Source organism: Lygodium microphyllum, unplaced genomic scaffold (genome assembly GCF_053477565.2).
Source record: "Lygodium microphyllum isolate KBCC unplaced genomic scaffold, Lygodium_microphyllum_v1.1.10 scaffold_31, whole genome shotgun sequence".
Classification (NCBI taxonomy): domain Eukaryota; kingdom Viridiplantae; phylum Streptophyta; class Polypodiopsida; order Schizaeales; family Lygodiaceae; genus Lygodium; species Lygodium microphyllum.
The window spans coordinates 12,126,985-12,149,747 of NW_028229514.1; the positions used below are offsets into that span (position 1 = coordinate 12,126,985).

A 22,763-nucleotide genomic window follows, 5' to 3' on the forward strand; every position below is an offset into this window, starting at 1 on the left:
AAGAGCATTTATTCAATCTGGTTTTGAGTTGTGTTCCATTTTCTTGGGAATGACATTTAGACATGAGGGAAATTCGGATGTGTGGCATCTTCCTAAGGTTGTAAAAAGAGCATTTATTCAATCTGGTTTTGAATTGTTGTTCCATTTTCTATTTTTTTATAATGCGGTGTTATATTGAATTAATCCAAAAGAAAAAGTTTACATCTTCCACCAAAAGGGGAATGATATTTTCATTGGAATGATATTTAGACACGAGGGAAATTCCAATGTCCGGGATCTTCCTAAGGTTATAAAGTGATAGAAAGGTTCGCATTTGTTGACCCACAGTCCACTGTCGTTGTCTCAGATCAATAATTTTACTGCGAGGCGAGCCGAGGCTATGGCCGTCGAGCAAGGAGCTTCCTTGCAGCCTGTGCCTGCTGGTTCTTTCGATGCGGCGTTGACCCCGCGGGTGGGCGTTGGCGTGGGGGTTCTCATCGTCAAGGCAGGCTCACTGGTGCTGGTGGGCCGTCGCCGTTCCTCTCTCGGAGACGGCCAGTTCGCTCTCCCTGGCGGTCATCTGGAATTCGGTATGTCTGTTTCTCTCTCTCAGTCACACATCTTCTTTTCTTTAGCCAGCACCACACCTTCTATGGCAGATGAGCTCTCTTTGTAGCCATCGTGGCACAAGTGCGGGTTTGCTTCATTAGCAGCAAAAAAGGGGATTACGTTGTCCACTACATTGGGAATGCAGAGACTCAGTAATCATGTCAATCTTGTTTCCTTCGCTTCTAAGGAGTAGTACGACTCACTGCTTTCTTCCACCCTTGGCCTGCTCAAGATTGTGATTCACGACGTCAGGTTCTGGCTCGACGTTGCACGGCTTTGTCTTACTCCAAGGAACCTGCTTCATTATTCTCCAAAGTTAGATGGCTTTTTTTGTTGGACATTTTTCTAGCCTTGATTTCAGGCTGCAGAGTCCAGACCATGGAGATTGCCTTTGGCGCTGACGGAGACTGACATCTTCGAGTGGAGACATATGCAAATATTCTCTCTGCACCCGCACATATTTCTGCATCCTTATACAGCTTTCTTAACTGCAGATATTTTTGTGTTTCAATCTCTTTTTCTCTTTCTCTTCTCTCTCTGTTCAGTCTTTATCTTGGTTATTTGCTTCCGCATTGCTTCACTCTGATATGGTATCAGAGCATTGAAGGATTGACCTAGGGTGGACCCACCTGAAAAGGAGATTTTAGCGTGACACAAGGCTGCGTTTTAAGCGTTCAAGTGCGAGTAGGAGGGCTGTGCATCAGAACAAGACTGAGACGAGTGTGGGTGTGCGAGAAAGGAGAAGATATGCTGAAGTTGCTGTTGGTTTTTGCTGTTAGAGAAGGAAGAAGGCTGTGTTTTGGGCCCTCAAGTGCAGATTTTACCTTTTCATGAGTGAACAGGAGCCCTAGCAGACTGTATTTTCACAGTCAGAAGGGGCTACTTTTTGTGCAAGCATTGCAGGTGAAGATGTCTTCTGAGATTGAGACGGAGTTTCAGGTGATCATGGACCGAATGGTGTCCGTCATACCGACTCTTCTATCAGATCAAAAGCTCGATGGCAAGAATTACCGCATTTGGCGGGTCATGATGCTTGCCATTCTAGAGTTATATGATTTGGCGGAGCTTGTTACGGAGGCTATTCGTTGTTTTTCTTTGCAAGACGAGTCTAGACTCTCTGCTAGTGATAAGGTGGAGTTGGTAAAGGCTTAGGCACATTGGGATAAACTTGTGAGAACAAGAAGACAAAGTACAACCCTTAAACATTAGGGTTGTAAGAGGGTGTTCACATTTGAAGTGCGTGAAATATGATAAGTATCCAAAACTGTGTAACATAGGCACATAAAATAAAAGGAATAAATCTGGGGAAAAAAATCTATTGTACGGAGAGTAAAAAGTGCCCTAGTGTCCTATTGAAGATTATCGATACTCCTTTGTGAGTGTAGGTGTGAGTTAAACCCAACAAATCTCCCTGGAGTAAAGAGTGATCAAAATATAAGGGTCATCCACCAAAGGAGATCAAATTTAAAGCCTCGCAAAAGGCTTCAAATTTGTCACGAGGAAGAGCTTTGGTGAAGATGTTTGTCGCATTACTAGTGGTAGGATAGTAGATAAGGCTGATATCTCCTGTATGTAGCCTCTGTATGATAAAGTGATAATGAATCTCAATGTGCTTCGTGTGTGCATGAAACGTTGGGTTCCATGTGTTGAGATATTTGCAATCACACCCATGTGGTCTCTTTGTATGAGGCGGTTTGGACTAAAGATATGCAGGTTGCAGGAATCCCATATGCACAGAGAGGAAAAACTGCTATTTATCTAGCAACTATAAAGCATTGTACTTGACTACCACTTTTTCATATATGATGAATACAATATCATGATGCTTTTCCATCTCAATTAGTGTCTTGGTCATTGTCAATCTCAACTCAAGATTGTGTTTATGAGTCCAAGCTTTCATCTTGGAACCTGATTCATTTGAGTAACAGTTGGTCAATCTTCAGTCTATGTCATCATGAACTTAATCTTCATCTTTCATCCACCATAGCTATGCTCTAGATCTGCATCTTTCGCATGGTATCAGAGCGCAACTGAGTATGGCTTAGCATACCTTAGGTCTCCTCTTTGCTCTTTCAACTCCTCTTCATCTCTGGACAGCTCATGATCGGTGTATGACTCCATTTCCAAGTTCATCCTCACTTTGTCCTCTTGTCTGCCATAGCCAAACGATACCCAGCTTACTTGGAGCTTCTTGATCTACTCCTACAGCCCATATTTTCCCACTCTTTCTTCAAACTTTCCTCTACTCCTGGAGTAGCTCCCTGGTACATCAGAGCTCGACATTGGTAAATCCTAGCTCCAGCATTGCACAAATTGAAAGTTGCTGTCCATTTTGCGCCATATTTTGGTTGAACAGTTCGCGCTTCCTTTGCGTGCTGTGATTTGGTCTGTGTCCATAGGGCAACTAAAGTTCATTACCCAAGCTTCCTTCCCATCAAGTCTTGTGCAAAATGGTTATGTCCATGAATTGCACGAGCTGAAAAACCAAGCTGCTTTTTGCAAACCCTAAAGGGCAGCCATAGCCCTTGAGCTCAAAGCTCATAAGTCTATTCAATTTCTCATTCCTTTGGGCTCAACCAATAATTTGCAACTTTGATCTACTCAGTGTCTCATTCAAATCAGTAAGGGAAGTGAGAAATCAAAGCTCAAGAATCAACATCAAGTGCTTGAATTACATAGTATCTCTTGATACTAGTGTAGTGCTTCTTGGCAATTGTGTTTTTTTAACACATTCAAGGTCATCTGGATTGCTGGTTATTTTCAGTTATTAGAAGCTGATTCCTAGTCATACTCATGCCAAACATGGTCTTTAAGTGGATGCTTCTCATGAAGAGTAGCACTACTCTTGTTGCTCATTTCAATTACATAGAAGATGTTTTTAGTCTACCTGCAAGAGGAAATGGAGTTGCTTACACTCAAGTGTAATCAATGATTCCATCTAAAGATTTTGAAGACACTTTAGCTACCTTGGTCATCATGCAAACTTCAAAGATGACACCTTTGCTTGAGGGGGACATGGACATAAAGACTAATGCAACTAATGCAAGCAAAGTCAATAAAGAAGAAGACCAGGAGAATCTAAAGAAGAAGAGGACCAAAAGATCAAAGTGGTGGACAGTGAAGCTGCAAGCAAAGTGAAGAATAAGTACAAGATCAAAAAGAGCAAGCTTGACCACCCTGACAAGAAGATATACAATGAATTGAAGATCTATGTAAAAAGAAATGCTGAAAATCGTAAGGACCTCACGTTTCCTGACCCAATTGTAGTGACCGGGATAGGCACGAAGATTGAGACAGTAGGTGTTCGTTAGGTGCGGAGAGACTGAGAGTGAGAGAGAGCAGAGCAGAGAGTGAGCATGTTTTTAGGTACAATGATGAGTGTACCACTTTAGGTTTTTTAGATAGATATATATGTGTAAGTACAAGTGCTAAGGGTGTGTTTACACCCGAGCACATTTAAAGGCACAAGGGCCTTTATTCCCAACAACCTCCCACCTAAAGGCAATGCGCCTTAAGAGGAGAAAAGAATCAGCTAAGTCTAGGTATGTACAAAGCTGAAATACATATATCTATCCAACTCCTATCATCTGCCGGCAATGAGCAAACCACTCTGCTGGAAGACCCTTCGTGAGAAGGTCTGCAAGATTATCATCTGTATGCACTTTGACAAGCTCAATGCTCTTGCTGTCAAGTACATCTCTAATGGAGTGATACTTTACTTGTGTGTGCTTTGTCTTTGCATGAAAGACAGGATTCCGTGCTAGCATGATAGCACTCTGACTATCACAATGGAGAATAGGTAACTTTGTAATGCCAAGCTCTCCCACTAGATGTGAAAGCCATAAAGCCTCCTTGCATGCCTCAGTGGCAGCCACATACTCTGTCTCTGTAGTAGACAATGCAACACACTTTTTAGCCTGGAGATCCAAGAGATTGCTCCTCCTGTGAAAGTAAACACATATCCAGAAGTGGACTTCCTGCAATCCGCATGACCAGCATAGCTTGCATCCGTAAAGGCAACAATAGATGGCTTCTGCTTCCCAAAGCAGATGCACAACTCCTTTGTGCCTTTGAGGTATCTCATAATACCTTTCACTGCATCCCAATGCTTCTTGCCAGGGGTTGCCATGTATTTGCTAACCACTCCCACTGCAAAGGCAATAGCAAGATGTGTAGCAACCATAGCATACATCAAACTGCCAATAGCTGAAGCATATGGTATCTTGGCCATTTCAGCCTTCTCATCATTAGATGTAGGGCTGTCCTTTGCAATGAGTTTTACATATGGAGGCAATGGAACCCCAATTGTTGTCCCCCCCTCCATATTGAAACGTTGCAAAACCTTGCAGATATACTCTTGCTAAGATAGATAGAGTAATCCTTTCGACCTATCTCTGAGTATTCGCATGCCAAGAATGTGATTTGTATCACCAAGATCCTTCATGTCAAAGCTGCCATGAAGACTTTGCTTCAGTGAGTTCAAGGCATGAGTATCCTTGCCAGCAATCGGTATGCCATCTACATACAAAACCAAGATAATTAGGCTGACATTTGCTGCCTTCTTAGTGTACAAGCAGTGATCCACTTGACTTCTATGGAAACCTTGAGACTGCATTAATGTATCAAACTTATGATACCATTCTCTTGGTGCTTGTTGCAGCCCATACAAACTCCTTTTGAGTTTATATACCATCTTTTCTTTCCCTTGTTCAACAAACCCTTCAGGCTGTCGCATATATATGCCATCATGCAGATCACCATGTAAAAATGCAGTCTTTACATCCATCTGTATAAGTTCCATATCTTTAGCTGCAACCAAGCCCAAAATGGTTCTCAATGTAGTCATCTTGACTATAGGAGAGAAAATCTCATCAAAGCCAATTCCATGCTCTTGCTTGTACCCCTTTGCAACCAATCTTGCTTTGTACTTTGGTGAGGAACCAGAAGTGACCTTTATCTTGTAAACCCATTTGCATGGAAGTGTTTTTTTCCCTTTAGGCAACTGCATTAAGTCCCTTGTGCCATTTTTCTCAAGAGATTCAATTTTTGACAACGTGGCTTTGTACCATTTCTTGCTATCTTGTCTGTCCGTTGCTTCCTTGAAGCAAGATGGTTCACCACAGTCGGTTAATATGACATAATCAGCCACATTGTTTGCACCAGGAACAAATTTGTCAGGTTGTCTAGTAGCCCTAGACGATCTCCTAACCCAATGATCATTGTTTGTTGGTTGTTCATGCAAATTTTCATTTTCAGCATGTTGTCTTGGCATTTCAGCCTACAAATCAGCATTAATAGCTTGTTATCCTGGCTGTTCCTGTCAAAAGTGGTGCAACAATGGAAGCATAAACATGTGCTGAAATAAACTGCTGATCACAAGACAAAAGAAAGGAAAGAGATAACACAATACAGATGAGAACTCAGATGTATGCTCAGGAAATGGAATCCATGTACTAAGACATGAGACAATACAGATACAATGTGAGTCATCGGCTGTGGAGGCACTGGCACCTGCTCCCTCTCTGCAAGAACTGTCCAGTGATGAATGAATGAATGAATGGATGGAGGAGGGAGCCAGACTATATATAGGACAAATAAATGCGCAAAATATGACGGGTCAGCCAACATTAAATGCTGGCCGGCTAGTTGCAAATAATGCCCAAACCATAATAAATAATGACAAATAAAATGCCTAAATAATCTATGTGCCCAGCTTGTTGAACCACAAGTCCAGACTCAACCATGAAGTGACTAATTTGCTAACACCCTCTCTCAGATCATAGGTGATTTGATACAATACAATATACAATGATAATGTTGCATCATAGTACATACAACAATGGCTACCAGAGTAGAACCATGGATGTCCAAGTAGTGGGTGCGCAAGCCACCACCAAGGTGCCTCGGAGAGAACCTGATGTCGATGTCGATCGTACCAGCTCCTAAAGATAGAGAAGATCATAGTAGCTCTCAATGTCTATCAACAATGCCCTTGATGTAGCATACGTGACCATCTTGTCACCAATGCCGCAGTGCAAAAATGACCATGGATTCCCCTTCTTTAGCCAGACCGCCAAAGTGTCCTCTCATGTGAGCTCAAGACGAAAGCCACCCGCTCTCTGTCAAATAACCAGCCCATCATGAACCTGTATATCAATCCTAACTCGAGGATTTGTACCTGCTAGACTTTGGTTGATGTGTCAAGGATGTCCCTCTCTAGATCCTGTGCATTTGTATAGACATATAGATGAGGAACGGCTGCCCCATCTCACCACCCTCTCACACTCCCTCTCTGGCACTGGAGAGTCGTGAGGGATGTCCGCATCACCACCACTAGAAACTAGCTGAGGAAGGGGCGGGGCTACTAAGCCCTTCCCACGGTCTGAAGAAGAGGATCCCTGTCGCACCTTGGACTTCGCCTTGGTCGGAGGATCGGAATCGGAATTTGAGACAGATAATAACTTGTCGGAGGAGTCCACATCCTGCTTCGTCTTCTGCTCCTTTTTCTTCCTGGAAGGTGCTAACTCAGTGCAGTCCTTTTGTAAATGACCTTTCTTGCCACAGTGGTAACACTGGGCCTTCGACTTCTTTATTTTTAAAACCCTCTTTGAAGCTGCAAAAGTATCATTGGAATCTCCATATAGCATATCATCAGTGAAGGTGCACAAAGGATCCATCTGTAGGGGATTTAGAAATAAGTAGAGAAAAGAAAGGATTTGGAGAGGGAACACAGCCAAACCACGAGCACAGACTACAAAAAACAAGAGTTCACACAGTATAACCCAAAATCTGATCGAAAGAAGCCAAAATCTGCAGCACAAAGTCAAAAAATCAGCTCAAAACTGCTAGAAACAGCAAAAACGGCCTGTGTTGCTAGTCGCCCAGGCCAAAATAGTGTTGAAAACAGCAAAACGCAGGCTGCACACTGCATAAACATGTGTAGGGTACTGTTGCTAGTAGCCTGATGATGAAAACATAAGCAACAGGAGGTGTTGGACAGCAGGCGATTGCAAATCTGCAGAAAACGCAGGTCAAACAGGTCTCCTGTTTAGAGCTGCAGCCACCTGATTAGCAAGGGGGAAAAGAGTCCTGAAATCAGCAATAAAACACAACAGAAACACAAATCCTAACATCTGATACCATGTCAGAAGTGGTGCAGCAATGGAAGCATAAACATGTGCTGAAATAAACAGCTAAACACAAGACAAAAGAAAAGAAAGAGAGAACACAATACAGATGAGAACTCAGATGTATACTCGGGAAATGGAATCCATATACCAAGACATGAGACAGTACAGATACAATGTGAGTCACCGGCTGTGGAGGCACTGGCACCTGCTCCCTCTCTCCAAGAACTGTCCAGTGATGAATGAATGAATGGATGGATGGAGGAGGGAGCCAGACCATATATAGGACAAATAAATGCCCAAAATATGATTGGTTGGCCAGCATTAAATGTTGGCCGACTGGCTGCAAATAATGCCCAAACCATAATAAATAATGATAAATAAAATGCCTAAATAATCTATGTGCTCAGCTTGCTGAATCACAAGTCCAGACTCTTGACTAATCTACTAACAGTTCCTGCACATGTAGTGGCTCATTATCATGGGCAATAGCTGGCTAATAATTTACAGTATCACTTTTTGCATTTACAGGTTCATTTACAGTAGGTATTTGTTGCTGTACAACGGGCACATTTTGCTGTCCAAAAGGTATTTCTTCCCGGAATATAACCCTACGGATCTCCTTAGTCTTTTCGGGCTGTTTATGCATGCGATCTTCCTAAAAGATAACATCATTGCTGCGTACTATTTTTCTTTTCTCGAGATCCCACAATCTATATTCCATTTCACCCTCGTCACCATATCCTAGGAAAATGCATTTACAGTACTTTGGCTCAAGTTTGTTGTGTTTTTCTTTATGAATGTGCACAAAAGCCTCGCAGCCAAACACTTTCAGATGAGCATATGAAGGTGGCTTGTTCGACCACGCTTCTTGGGGAACTCCCCTCCCCAAAGATCTGTTTGGTGACCAATTAATTAAGTGAATGGTGGTCATAACAGCCTCTGTCCAAAAACCATGGGGTAATGTAGTATGAGACAACATCGTACGGACCTTATCCTATATGGTCCGATTCATACGCTCTGCAACTCCATTTTGGGGTGGATTATGAGGGGCAATGAGCTCCCTCTTATTAGAGCGAAGACACTTGAGTATCTTATCTGTTTGATTTTTAGCCAATGCCAAGAATTTTTAAAATTTGTCAAGCACTTCATCCTTGCTACGAATAGGGTAAACCCATACCTTCCGTGTAGCATCATCAACAAAGGTGACAAAATATTTCTTTTCCCCTAAAGATAATCCTGGTATCTGACATACATTTGAATGTATTAACTCTAGAGGATAAGATTTTAAAGAAAGAGACTTTTTGTGAGATGTTTGTGCATGTTTATCGTAAATATAATGATCATAATGCTCAAAATCAGCATAACGAAGACAAGGCAAGTAACCCAAACGAGAAAGCACTAGCACTTTCATTCTGTTTGACTCATGTGTCCCAACTAGCCATGCCACAAAAAAACACTTGGTTGCTCGGTCACGGCGACAACATGGTCACGCACACTAGATACATGAAGTGGATACAAAGTATCACTCTTACATCCTGTCACGAGGACGTGAAAATCTGATGCTTTGCTTATGTTTAATTGACATTTGATTAAAGGATTAATCAAATGTGCAATTAAAAGATGCACGTGTTGCACATGTGGGGTGCAAGCTATTTTTTCACAGTTTGAAGGCCGAAGGACCTTGTGAAAGGATGGGTGTCAAAGGCAAAAAGTGTAACAAGTTACAATTGTTAGATTCTAGGTGAATTTTGGTGTCAGTTTGCCCCTAGGACCATTAATTGGCCATTAAGTGTCAATGGTGACACTAGGGACTAGGCATTAATTAACGGATTAATGCTTGTCCAAGGGTCAATTAATGCATGGGATCACTTTGGGTTGCAAATGGCTCAGCCAATTAATTTTTGGATGGGCAAGGTCAATTTTTGAAAATTAATTCAGCCCTTAATCCATGCTTAGAAAATTGAAAATTAATTTAGTCCTTAATAATTTTCAGCCCTTAATCCATGTCTAGAAAATTGAAAATTAATTCAGCCCTTAATCCATGCCTAGAAAATTGACCTTGCCCATCCAAAAATTAATTGGCTAGGCCATTTGCAACCCAAAGTGGTCCCATGCATTAATTGGCCCTTGGACAAGCATTAATCCATTAATTAATGCCTAGTCCCTAGTATCACCACTGACACTTATGGCCGATTAATGGTCCTAGGGGCAAATTGATACCAAAATTCATCTAGAATCTAACAACTATAACTTGTTACAACTTTTACCTTTGACACTCATCTTTTTCACAGGGTCCTTCGGCCTTCAATTGTGAAAAAGTAGCTTGCACCCCACATGTGCATCTTTTAATTGCACATTTGATTAATCCTTTAATCAAATGTCAATTAAACATAAGCAAAGCATCAAATTTTCACGTCCTCGTGACAGACCACCCACTTGAAATCCTTGCAATCGTCCTCGATTGCACTGTAATGTGTCAAAGCAAACAACATTGCATTGGAATTTTCACAAGACATCATAGTCAACACAACATTGGCCACTGTTGGCTAACTATCTCATATGCCGACCATTTGCTGAAAATTTCCAGCCAACATAAACATAGCATAAAGCTCAACAATAGTCCAGAACTGTTGCCAAAAGCTCATCGGATGCATCCCAAACTCTTGTTTCTCAATAGTGCTGACTACACAACCATAGTAAAGCATAAACCGAGCCGAAACTATGGCTGAATTGTCAATGGCATTCAATACACATGCTGCTGTCCATAGAACAAGCTGAATACCACTGAAACTAATGATTATACACTGAAAACCAATAGTTGGTAATCAGTCTCTCATGATCATAACTTGATGCAAATGTACAGTTTCAGAGTTGCAGTGAAAACCATACCCATCTGCATACATACCACAGTGACTAGTACATTGAATAGTGACCTCATGATAGACATATTGTCAGCACAGTACCTTGGATGCAACTGAGATCCACTATACACGAGAGCAGTCCATTCCCGGAGGAGTGGAAGTGCTACCTCCCCCTTGAGTATCAGGTGGTACTTTGGACCCTTGCCCTGCTGAACTTGAAAGAGCCCGATCCAAAGTCGGCTCTAACTGAAAGGCATCAAGGTAAAGCTGCAACAACTGAGGATGGTCTGCCAAATCATCCTCTTCCATCCATTTAGCATCCATTGGTGAACAATTGTGAAACTTTACCCAATAGCTTATGGAAGTTTTACCTTTGACCTTTTCTCTTTATGTGCCAAAATCTGCTCGGATACCAATATCTCATTCAGCTCCTCTACATTGGACAGAATTTCAGCAGATACATCCTTAGGCACATCAGCATAAAAAGGCCTTAACAAGCTCACATGAAAGGCATAGTGTATCCGCTAGTGTAGAGGCAATTTCCATGATAGCCAGCATTAAACGGAGCATTTGCATGACCAGCACTTATTCCTCGAGCCCCAAAAGCACGACGGGGTACCGATGCTTGCCCCTATACGTGATTTTGCACACCAGGCATCATACCAATGCCGCCATACATCGGATTATGCATTCCATGAGTCATACCCGAGTACATTGGGTTATGCAAGCTATGCATTGGTTGCTGAAAGTTATGGGGAGGTGTGTCATACATTCCCACATTCAGTCGCTCACCCACCATAGCATGAAAAATTGTGCTACCACCAAAGTAAGCTGGCTGCCCCAAATTCTCATGCAAACCTTGCTGTCCAAAAACCATAGGATTAGCATTTAATCATGAACTTGCATTTGCATTTCTTTCCCAATTGGCACCAACTGCTTTTCACCATGAGCATCTTGAGAAGGCTTTGGCTTGTTCTTCGGTGCATCTTGCTATCCCGAAGTTCTAGAATAGGATTTTCTCTTCTTGCCCTTGTTGTCATTCGTAGGAGTGTTCAAAAACCGAGTAAACTAAGGATCTTTTGCCAATTCAACAAAGATATTGGCTGTTGCCCTCATTCAATTCTTAAATGCATCATTGAATTCTATTTCCCCTTGTTGATCATCATCCTCTTTTTGCATTGAGGGTCCAACATCTTGGCCGTCAAGCACATTTTCAGCATGCTGTCCATGATTCGTGCCTTGTCCAAGATCAGGCATTGCATTTCCTTCTTCCCCATGTGAATGTGCATCATGAGAGGCATCATTACTGCTTGATTGCATCCCACTGTATGAAGACATCTTGCTGTAATTTCTCAGCTGAGCACAAAGATCAACACAAGCACAAAGCTTTGGCTTGCAATCAGGTGCCTTGGGCCCACCAAATCAAGAGATTTGATGTATCCCGGCAACGGAACCTTGAAACCAGCCTTCCTTCTTGGAATGGGTGGTGATAACCTGATTTAAGAGTTAATTACAACAATAAATAAATGCATATAAAATGAAACACACACTTTACCATAACATTCTTGGATAGTAGGCTCCCTGTTGGCCCCAAAATTGGTGCCCCTTGCGGTATTTCTTTAGCTTTCATTCAATTGGAAGGAGTACAACTTGAGATTCTTCAATCTCCTCCTGCTAACCAATTGCTATTGCTGTCATAAATGACTAGCAAGCCTTTTGGGTCATTTGCCCCTTGATTCACCCAGGACGACTTCTCCAATTTCACCCTTGGCTGGCCAAATGTTGTCCTAAATCAATTCGGGATGGGCTGGCTCCTGAAATCCCTTGATAATCTTCAATTATTAGCTGTTGATTTCAGTCCCTTGAGCCTTCAATCTGTGACACGGATCCCAAGGTGGCGACTAAACCCTAATTTCTGCTGTAAATTAGGGTTTACTGCAGAAATTACATATCAGCCCACCAAAAATGGCTGAAATCTCCTCCGAATGGCTGAGAATTGCTGAGAATGGTTGACCGTAGGCTGATGGAGATGAGAGAATGTTGTAAAGAGAGAAAATTCTGAGATTTGTCGCGAAAAACTGATCAAAATCAGCTGCTGCCTTGTTGTACCAGCCCCAAACGGATGCACCAACAACAATAGGAGCATCAGAGATTGTGATCTTCAGGAGAAAGTGCATCAGCAGCAATTGCCAGCTTCCCAAGGTCAAGAATACGCAATCTCCATCACCTAAATGGTCTCCAATGGCTGGGAATTTCCAACACCTCTTTCCAACAGCTCCAAAATGAAAAAAAACGAGATTTCCCTCTCCCTTTAGCCCTATTTAGCCTATAAATGGCTGGAAATTGCTGAAAATGGATTAAGAAAGCTGCCACTTGGCAAAACTTTCCCATGTAAGTGGGGGAAAGGCTAAATAGGGCTGAAGGGAGAGGAAAATCTCGTTTTTTTAATTAATTAATTCTGAAAATTAATTAAATGACTGGAAATTGCTGAAAATGGATTAAGAAAGCTGCCACTTGGCAAAACTTTCCCATGCAAGTGGGGGAAAGGCTAAATAGGGCTGAAGGGAGAGGGAAATCTGGTTTTTTTTCATTTTGGAGCTGTCGGAAAGAGGTGTTGGACTGTTGCTGCCAACTTTTGGGGCCAATTCCCAGCCATTGGAGAACATTTTGGTGATGGAGATTGCATATTCTTGACCTTGGGAAGCTGGCAATTGCTGCTAATGCCCTTTCTCTTGAAGATCACAATCTTTGATGCTCCTATTGTTGTTGGTGCTTCCGTTTGGGGTTGGTACAGCAGGGCAGCAGCTGATTTTGATCAGTTCTTCGTGACAAATCTCAGAATTTTCTCTCTCTACAACATTTTCTCATCTCCTTCAGCCTACGCTCAGCCGTTCTCAGCCATTCGGAGGAGATTTCAGCCATTTTTGGTGGGTTGTTCTGTAATTTCTGCAGTAAACCCTAATCTACAGCAGAAATTAGGGTTTAGTAGCCACCTTGGGATCCGTGCCAGAGATTGAAGGCTCAAGGGACTGAAATCAGCAGTTGATAATTGAAGATTATCAAGGGATTTCAGGAGCCAGTCCATCCCGAATTGATTTGGGGCAGCATTTGGCCAGCCAAGAGTCAAATTGGAGAAGAAGTCCTGGGTGAATCAAGGGGCAAATGACCCAAAAGGCTTGCTGGTCACTTATGACAGCAATAGCAATTGGTTAGTAGGAGGAGATTGAAGAATCTCAAGTTGTACTCCTTCCAATTGAATGAAAGCTAAAGAAATACCGCAAGGGGCGGCAATTTTGGAGCCAATAGGGAGTCTATTGTCCAAGAATGTTATGGTAAAGTGTGTGTTTCATTTTATGTGCATTTATTTATTGCTGTAATTAACTCTTAAATCAGGTTATCACCACCCATTCCAAGAAGGAAGACTGGTTTCACTTATGACAGCAATAGCAATTGGTTAGCAGGAGGAGATTGAAGAATCTCAAGTTGTACTTCTTCCAATTGAATGAAAGCTAAAGAAATACCGCAAGGGGCGGCAATTTTGGGGCCAATAGGGAGTCTATTGTCCAAGAATGTTATGGTAAAGTGTGTGTTTCATTTTATGTGCATTTATTTATTGCTGTAATTAACTCTTAAATCAGGTTATCACCACCCATTCCAAGAAGGAAGACTGGTTTCACACCCTTTGGCAATCACTCTAGATCCCTTATAGATCTTCAATTTTCCATCACCAAAGATGGTATCTAGCTGCCCTGTGCTAATCAAGCTCTTCTTGAGCTGAGGTACATGCTATACATGCTGAAGTGTGAAGACAGAGCCATGCTGAAACTGTAACTGCACACTGCCAATACCTGCAATCTCACATGCATAGTTGTCCCCAAGATGGACAACACCATGTCGACCCCCTGTATAGGCAGAGAACCACTCACGATGAGGGGTGACATGAAAGGAAGCACTTGAATCGAGAATCCAGGTATGCATGTCATCATTTGTACCTGCAAGTAAAGCATGTGGATCAAAGTGTGAAGAGACAAAGAGTACGTCACTCCCACTATCACTGTCATGAGTGACTACATTCACCTCTTCAATTTTGACACTGCTTTTCTTAGGTTGAGTGTCTTTCTTCTCTTCCTTGCTATCATCTATCTTCTTGCCCTTTCCTTTCTCTTTTTTCCATTTGTAGCAGTCACATTTATAGTGACCCTTCTTGCCACAATGATGGCATTCAACATCTTTGCCATGTGATTTACTGCGTCCCTTGCTATCATATTTGCCTTTCTGCTGTGATCTGCCCCTAGTATGAAAAGCACTGGAAGACTTACTGAATGCATTGTTTTGCCGATTCATTTCTTCCATGAGTAGAGCACTCTCCACATCAGCATACAAAAGGATCACATTAGAATTGCTCATAGCAGTCCTGAATGTATCCCAACTCTTTGGTAGAGTGCAAAGCAAGAAAGTAGCCTTAAATTCCTCATCAATCATGAACTTCAAGGCAACCAGTTGGCTGAAAATGGAGTTAAACTTACTCAAGTAAGTAGACATTGCTGTACCTTCTTTCATACGCAAATCCATAAGCTTTTTCAGCCAATACACTTTGCTTGCAGCACTCTTTTGTGCATATAGTTCTTCCAGTTGAGTCCATATAGCATATGCAGAATCCAAACCTTCAATGTTAAATAGCAAAGCATTAGAAATCGATAGCTCGATGGTTGAGCGTGCAAGCCCATTTAACTCATCCTAATTGTCGTGTTCTATATCTGCAGGCTTTGCCCCTTGTGTTTTGATCGGCTTTGCCTGCTTCTTTTGCAATAGGATATTGTAGCACTGCTTTTGCCAAATTGCAAAGTTATGTGCTCCTTCAAGTGCATGAGATGGTTGAGTGTGCAAGCTCATTTAACTCATTCCAATTGTCCTGTTCCATATTTACAGGCTTTGCCCCTTGTGTTTTGATTGGCTTTGCGTGCTTCTTTTGCAACAGGATATTGTAGCACTGCTTTTGCCAAACTGCAAAGAATCAGAAGCACCAAACCATGTGCTACAGCATTTCACAATTGATTACAGCTGTTTCGAGGGCATATTCATGGCATTACATGAGAAATCCCAAAATTTAGCTGCAATTTCTATTGTACTGTACCCACGGGCATAAAATTTGACACGCACGGTCAAAGGTCCTAAAATTTTTGTGCTCAAAGCATCAACCACACATCTGCATTTTCTTTGTCATGTATATAACAAGCCAATTTTACCAAAATAGAGCAATTTCAGCAAAACCCTCAAATTTTACCAAGTTTTGATGTTCAAATTGCGTGGAATTCAACCTGTATGTACATAAAATGACCAAATGCTGCACAGGTTTTGCCCAAACAGCAAAAGCCCAAATTGCACGGGGTCCAATGTGCATCAATGTCGAGAAATTGGGTAAATTTCAGCCCAATTTGTGCATGTACATGAAAAGCCCCAAATGTTGGGGACAAAATGTCACAAATTCCTGCAATTTTTGAGATAGATAACATTGTTGCATCTTGCTCACATCAAATCTGGACAAATCCCCAAATTTTCCAAGTCTTGCATGCTCTAATTTTAGTGAAATTGAAAGAATTTTACTAAAATGTGAAAAGGTCCAAAATTGCTAGGCAAATGTGCACCGACTTTGTAATTTCTGAGTCAGATTGTCCAATTCTGTGTTAAGATCCCTAAATTCGGGGAAAGCCTTAAATTTCTGGGCCTAAACCTGCATAGATTTCCACACTTTGCTTGTGCGTGTGAACACCCGGAGGAGAGGAGGTAAAAGCAAACTCAAAATTTGAAAAGAAAAAAAAGGATGTGATGGGGTCTATTGACCCCGTTCGACCGCGCTGGACCATCATGCATCGACTGCTGCCCCCGTCATGCGCTGGCTACTGCCTCCGTCACGCGTTGGACCTGCGTGCTGGTCGTCGACTGTTGCTGGCACCGTTGGTCTTCTACTCGACCTGCTCGCTGGTCTTCTGCACGACCTATGCTACACATGTCGTTTGCATGTGACCACTCTGCCTCACTTGTCGAGTGGACTTTTGTCAGTCCTACGACCTGACACTCCTTGGAAACGCGAACCTTGTAACCACCGCTCTGATACCAATTTGTAGTGGCGGGTTAGGCACGAAGATCGAGACAGCAGGAGTTCCTTAGGCACGGAGAGACAAAGAGAGCGAGAGAGAGAGCAGAGTAGAGAGTGAGCACGTTTTTAGGTACAATGACGAGTGTACCACTTTAGGTTTTTTAGATAGATATATATGTGTAAGTATAAGTGCTAAGGGTGTGTTCATACTCGAGTACATTTAAAGGCACAAGGGCCTTTATTCCCAACAATGAATTTTTACTGACTTTTTTAGCCTTGTATTGCGTAGCCCAAAATACTCCTGTCATAAGCTTGTAAACTCCTCATGTAGCCTTGTACTGCAGCCTTTGTACACTTTGTGAGGCCCGTGTTACAGCCTTTGGATGTCCACCATGTTTGTGGTATCCACACTTAGTCTCTTCTGCGACAGCCTCTGGTGTTTTGCCATGTTTATGGTGTGCCCACACTTTGTAGGTGTTGCTCTCACTAAAGCCTCTACACACTTTGTACTTTCTGGTTGTGATTGAGGAGGGGTGTTGAGATATTTGCAATTACACCCACTGTGGCCTCTTTGTATGAGGTAGTTTGGGATGAAGACATGTAGGTTGTAGGAATCCCATATGCAAAAGAGGAAAAACTGCTACCCATCCAACAACTATAAAGCATTGTACTTGACTCACTTTTTCATATATGATGAATACAATATCATGATGCTTTTCCATCTCAGTTAGTGTCTTGGTCATTGTCAGTCTCAACTCAAGATTGTGTTTATGAGTCCAAGCTTTCATCTTGGAACCTAATTCAATTGAGTAACAATTGGTCAAGTCTTCAATCTATGCCATCATAAACTTAATCTTCATCTTCCATCCATCATAGCCATGCTCTAGATCCGCAACTTTCACACCATGCCACTGCAATGGTACTTTGACTGTCAGTGAACAAAGGAGTAGGCTCTGTGATAGATACATCCAGATCGGCTAGCAAGTATCTAAACCATACACATTCAATTGTGGTAGTGAAAGTTATCTTGTATTCAGCTTCACATGATGTGGCAACAGTGGATTGTTTCTTGCTAAGCCAAGAGATGTAAGATGAGCCAAGAAAGAAACAATTGCCATTAGTGGAGTGACGAGAATCATGATCACCAACCCAATCGGAATCATTGTAAGCATGTAAGTGCAATGGTCCTCCCTTGGCATAAAGCAATCCAAGAGTCTTGGTACCCTACAAGTAATGGAAAACACACTTGACAGCTTGCCAATGTAACATGTGTGACTGATGCATATATTTGCTCAGGGCTGAAACTGCAAACTATATGTCTGGCCTAGTGTTGCATAGGTAGATAAGGCATCCAATTGCTGGAGCATATGTGTGGATATCAAACAAGTCACTGTCATCATGCAATGACAACTTTAGTCGAGGTTCCATTGGTATACAGATTGGCTTGCAATCCTGTAAGTGAAACCTCTTAAGAAGTATACAAATGTATCTCAACTGTGATAAACCAATGTCTCTAGCATCATGAATGAACAGAATGTCCAAGTAATAGTGCAAAGGTCTCAAATTTGACATCTCAAAAGTTTACTGTAAATTTTGTTTAAATGCTGAAATTTGATCAACATGTGTCCCTGTAAGCAAAAGATCATCAATAGATAGACATATGACCAGCAAGGATCCCCCCTCTTTACATACGTAAAGGGTAGACTCTAATGAGCTGTTTATGAACCCTTGGCTGAGTAAAAAGGCATCAATCTTTGCATACCAAGCTCAAGGAGCTTGTTTTAAGTCATATAAAGCCTTTTTCAGCTTACAGACCAAGTGTTTGGATCCCTCATTTGCAAAACCAATGGGCTGATGTACATACATTTCTTCTTGAAGTTCCCCATGTAAAAATGCAGTCTTTATATCTAGCTGATGCACAGTCCATCCATAATGGGTAGCCAAAGCAACTATAGACCTAATGGTAGTCATGCGGGAGGTAGGAGCAAATGTCTCCTCATAGTCAATGTCTTTCTTTTGTGCATAGCCCTTGGCCACAAGTTGGCTTTATATTTGTCAATGGATCCATTTGCATTCCTTTTCAGCTTATAGGCCCATTTTGTTCCAATGGCTTTCTTCCCAATAGGCAAAGACACTAAATCCTAGGTTTGATTCTTTATGATGGAATCAAACTCAGCTTGCATTGCTGCCATCCAATGCACACTATGTTGTGCATCCTAATAGGAGCATCCAAAATGACTATCTTTCAGTCTATAAATACCATGTAGGCATTTGTCTAGCCTCTTGATTGTGTACAAGCTCTTGTTGAATTTCAGATTCATCACCTTGCTAAATATTCAGATCAGCCATGGGCTGATTTTCTGCATTACCCAATGGAGTAGCTAGCTGAACATTAAGTTCACTTGCTGAAGCTCTAGATATATCACCAAATGAAATGGGTAGCAGCCCTTCAAATACATCATTGGCAGCCTGATATGTGTCAAAACCAACAAGAGATAATTTTGATTTTTCATCAAAGACCACATCCTTACTGACAAATACCTTGTTAGAGACAAGATCATATGATCTATATCCTTTGTTCTCATTGCTGTACCCCACAAAAATGCATTTGATAGCCTTGTTATCCAACTTCTTCTTGAGTACCTTGGGAATGTGTGCATATGCAAGACACCCAAAAGCACGAAAATGCCCAACATAAGATTTTCGACTGTTTCAAGCCTCAAAAGGCGTGATATTCTTTAATGCCTTGGTGGGGCATCTATTCAAGACATGGCAAGCACACATAAGTGCTTCCATCCAAAAACTGTGACAAGCTCTTTGCTTTCAGTATATATCTGGCCATCTCCATGAGTGACCGATTCTTCCTCTTTGCAACCCCATTCTGCTGTGGAGTATAAGCAGTAGTGTACTGATGAACAATGCCCTGCCGCTTCAAAAAAGAATTCACCATAGAGGACATTTATTCCCCCCTAGGTTCAAATGGAGAGTCTTCACCCTGCTGCCAGATTGGTTTTCAAAAAGTGCTAGAAAGGCAAAAAATGCATAATACAATTTTAACTTTTTCACTAAAGAGTAGACCCAACAAAAGCGAGTGAAGTCATCAATAAAAGTGACGAAGTAGTAACAACCATCCAATGACTTTGTCTGCATAGAGTCACATACATTTGAATGCACAATTTGTAACGTGGAAGTGACTCTAAAAGCAACATCACGGGGGAACGAAAATTGATGCATTTTTTTCAAAATACTGTGTAAGTGCTCAGGAGGTTTCTCCAAGAGAGGTAAGCCATTAAGCATTTGTGTATATTGCAAAAGCATCAAGCTACCATAGTTTACGTGCCCCATGCGAGCATGCCATAACTCCGCCTGTAACATAGCGGGAGTAAGAGTGGACGATAAATAGGTTGACTGATCAATTGAAAGAGCATCCAACTCATATACTCCGTGACATAGAGTGCCAGTCAAAACCAAAGTCATGTGTTCCTTATCTCTCACCATGCATTTGACATTATCAAAGGTGATATGTAAACCACACCGTGCCAAAGAAGAAATTCTTCTTTATACTTGGCATAAACAAGGTATCCTGTAAGTAGAGAATAGAGCTATCAATGGTTGTCAGCACAATCTCCCCAATACCTCTAATAGGGTATGATGCATTGTTGGCACATTGTACAGACTTGCCAACCGGGGCTGCAATAACAGAAGCAAACAAATATTCGCGAGATGTGATGTGCCTAGATGCACCACTGTCAAAAAACCATGTGAGTGCATCCTCAATAGAGCTAAATGCTCTATCAGCCCAAGAAGAGTCATAACTGCATGTGTAAAAACAATAGTCTCTGTCTGCAACAAAGCACGATGACTCAGTAGTAGTGGAAGGTGCATCAGAAATAGACATCTTTGACTCCTTCTCCTTGGCTCTACGCTTTCTACACTCAGTTATGTAGTGGCTTGGCTTGTTGTAATAGTGGCACTTGCCCTTCTTGGCTTGCATGTCCCCTTGTTTCGTATTGCCTTGTGAAGTGCCTGAAGTCCTAGAGCTCTACAGAGCATTCCTTGATTGGTTGCCCTTGTTCTTTTGCCATGCTATAAAAGCTTGCTTAGAGGCTATAACATTCACACCACTGTTCTTTCGTGTCTACTCAAGGAAAGTAAGTGGCTGTGGGGAAATCCTCATGGTGACGTTCAAGGCCGTATGAAAGGCCAAGTACGAGGGTGGCAATGAATTCAAGGTGGTAGATATCATGTGTGCGTTTGAGTAATACTCATCAACATTCATAAGCTGCTCATGCAAGTCTTGAATTTTATTTAGGTGATCTTGCATAGAATCATCCTCATCCATCTTCATTGTCTCAAGCTCTTTCTTCAAGAAAGAGATGCGAGTCTCATTCTTTCTAGCAAAAATTTGCTCCAAGGTCAGCCAAGCTTCTTGTGAAGAAGCTGCAAACTGAATGTGAGGGATAATAGACTGTTGAACTGCCAATGCAATCAACGGCAAAGCTTGTACATCCCGTGTATCCCATGCCTTTAGTGCTGTTGATCTCTAGGGAAATTGTTGAGATGGAGCAAGCTGAACAGGCTAAGCTACCCATTGTCCATGTCCTCTTGGAGGAGGAGTAGCAAGAGCCACAACTTCGGGCCTAATTTCTTCACTACTGATATTTGTCCACGTCCTCTTGGAGGAGGAGTAGCAGGAGCCACAACTTCGGGCCTAATTTCTTCAATACTGACATAATCCCAAAGATTCTTCGCAATTAGCACATTCTTCATCATGAAGAACCAGAGTGAATAGTTGTTACTATCCAACCTATCCTCCTTGGATATGTAAGTGAATACATCACCTCCCTGATTTGCCATGATAAACAATGCTAATCAGAGAGCAAAAGAGCAACGTCTCAAGCTGGACCAACCTAGAAATCTCAGAATTTCTAGAAATTACAGCAAGTACCTTGCTGTAATCAGCAAATTAAAGCACACTCTATCAAAATTGTTTGAAATGCATGCAGTCCAAGGTGCAATAAATGCTCAGCAGTACTATAGATGCAAAAGCCCCAAAATTTCTTGCCCCAAAATGCTCAGAATCAGTCTACTTCAGACTGAAGCTGTACTACATGTGCCAGTGTTTGATCAATATCCAAAATTTCTTTACCCACTTGCTAAGAAATCTCGGGCAAAAGCACCTCCTCGAGGAATAAAATTTAATTGAAAAATTGAATTTAAAAAAAAACCTACGCTAATCCAAACTTTTCGTTGAGCACTAGCGCTCAAGCTGGAGTTTGGCGGCATGTGCAGGTGGCGCGCTAGGGAGCTGGTTGGTGGGATAGGCCAAGCGGTGACTAGCAAACTAGGCATCGTAGGTTGCAGGGGTGGTGAGGACAGAGGGCCGATGGGCAAGTCGCAGGCGCAGGTCACAGGTCGCAAGTTGCAGGTGTGCAGGTCGGAGGCAGGCATAGGGGGTTAACTGGACTAGAGCTAGGTGGTGTCAGTGGCAGGCGTGTTGGCAGCTGTCGGGCGCCTGTGCTAGCGTAGGCAGTGTGGGCGAAGTAGCACTGAGGCGTTGTAGATCAATAGGTCAGTTGGTGGGGACTCCTGGAGCAGGCGGCGACCTCTGAAGCAAGTGTCAGCTGGTGGTGCTAGTGAGCAGCTGACTAGATTAAAACCAGAGCTGGACCCAATGCTGTTGGTTGTAGAGCAGAGCTGGACCCAATGTTGTTGGTTGTAGAGCAAAGAGAGAGAAGACGGAGTTGAACTCAACTCTGATACCAACTGTGAGAACAGGAAGAGATTGAAGCTTAGCTGAGAGTGGAGTAGATAGTGTAGAGTGTGAGAGCGCGACACCCAATACAATAATCTGAAGTGTAAGATGCAAGTACAAAGTACAATCGTTAAACCTTAGGGTTGTAAGAGGGTGTTCACACCCGAAGTGTGTAAAACACGATAAGGGCCCAAAACTATGTAACATAGGTACATAAAATAAAGGGAATAAATCTAGGGAAAAAACCTCTTGTACGGAGAGTAAAAAGTGCTCCTATGTCCTACTGAAAATCGCCGACACTGCTCTGTGAGCATAGGTGTGAGTCAAACCCA

General features: G+C 42.2%; 1 protein-coding gene across 2 annotated transcripts in view; it reads left to right on the top strand.

Annotated features, from left to right (window-relative positions):
* The first annotated feature begins 299 nt into the window (after positions 1-299).
* The window catches only part of LOC148009318 (nudix hydrolase 1-like), a 62,684-nt gene continuing 40,220 nt past the window's right edge, over positions 300-22,763 (top strand). Inside the window, exon 1 of one of the 2 annotated variants that reach the window (XM_087673556.1) lies at positions 300-569. In XM_087673556.1, coding sequence (XP_087529682.1) covers positions 380-569 — 190 coding nt within the window. In that variant the 5' untranslated portion in view covers positions 300-379. The remainder of the gene's footprint in view (positions 570-22,763) is intronic. The other variant, XM_087673555.1, reaches the window with a different exon arrangement.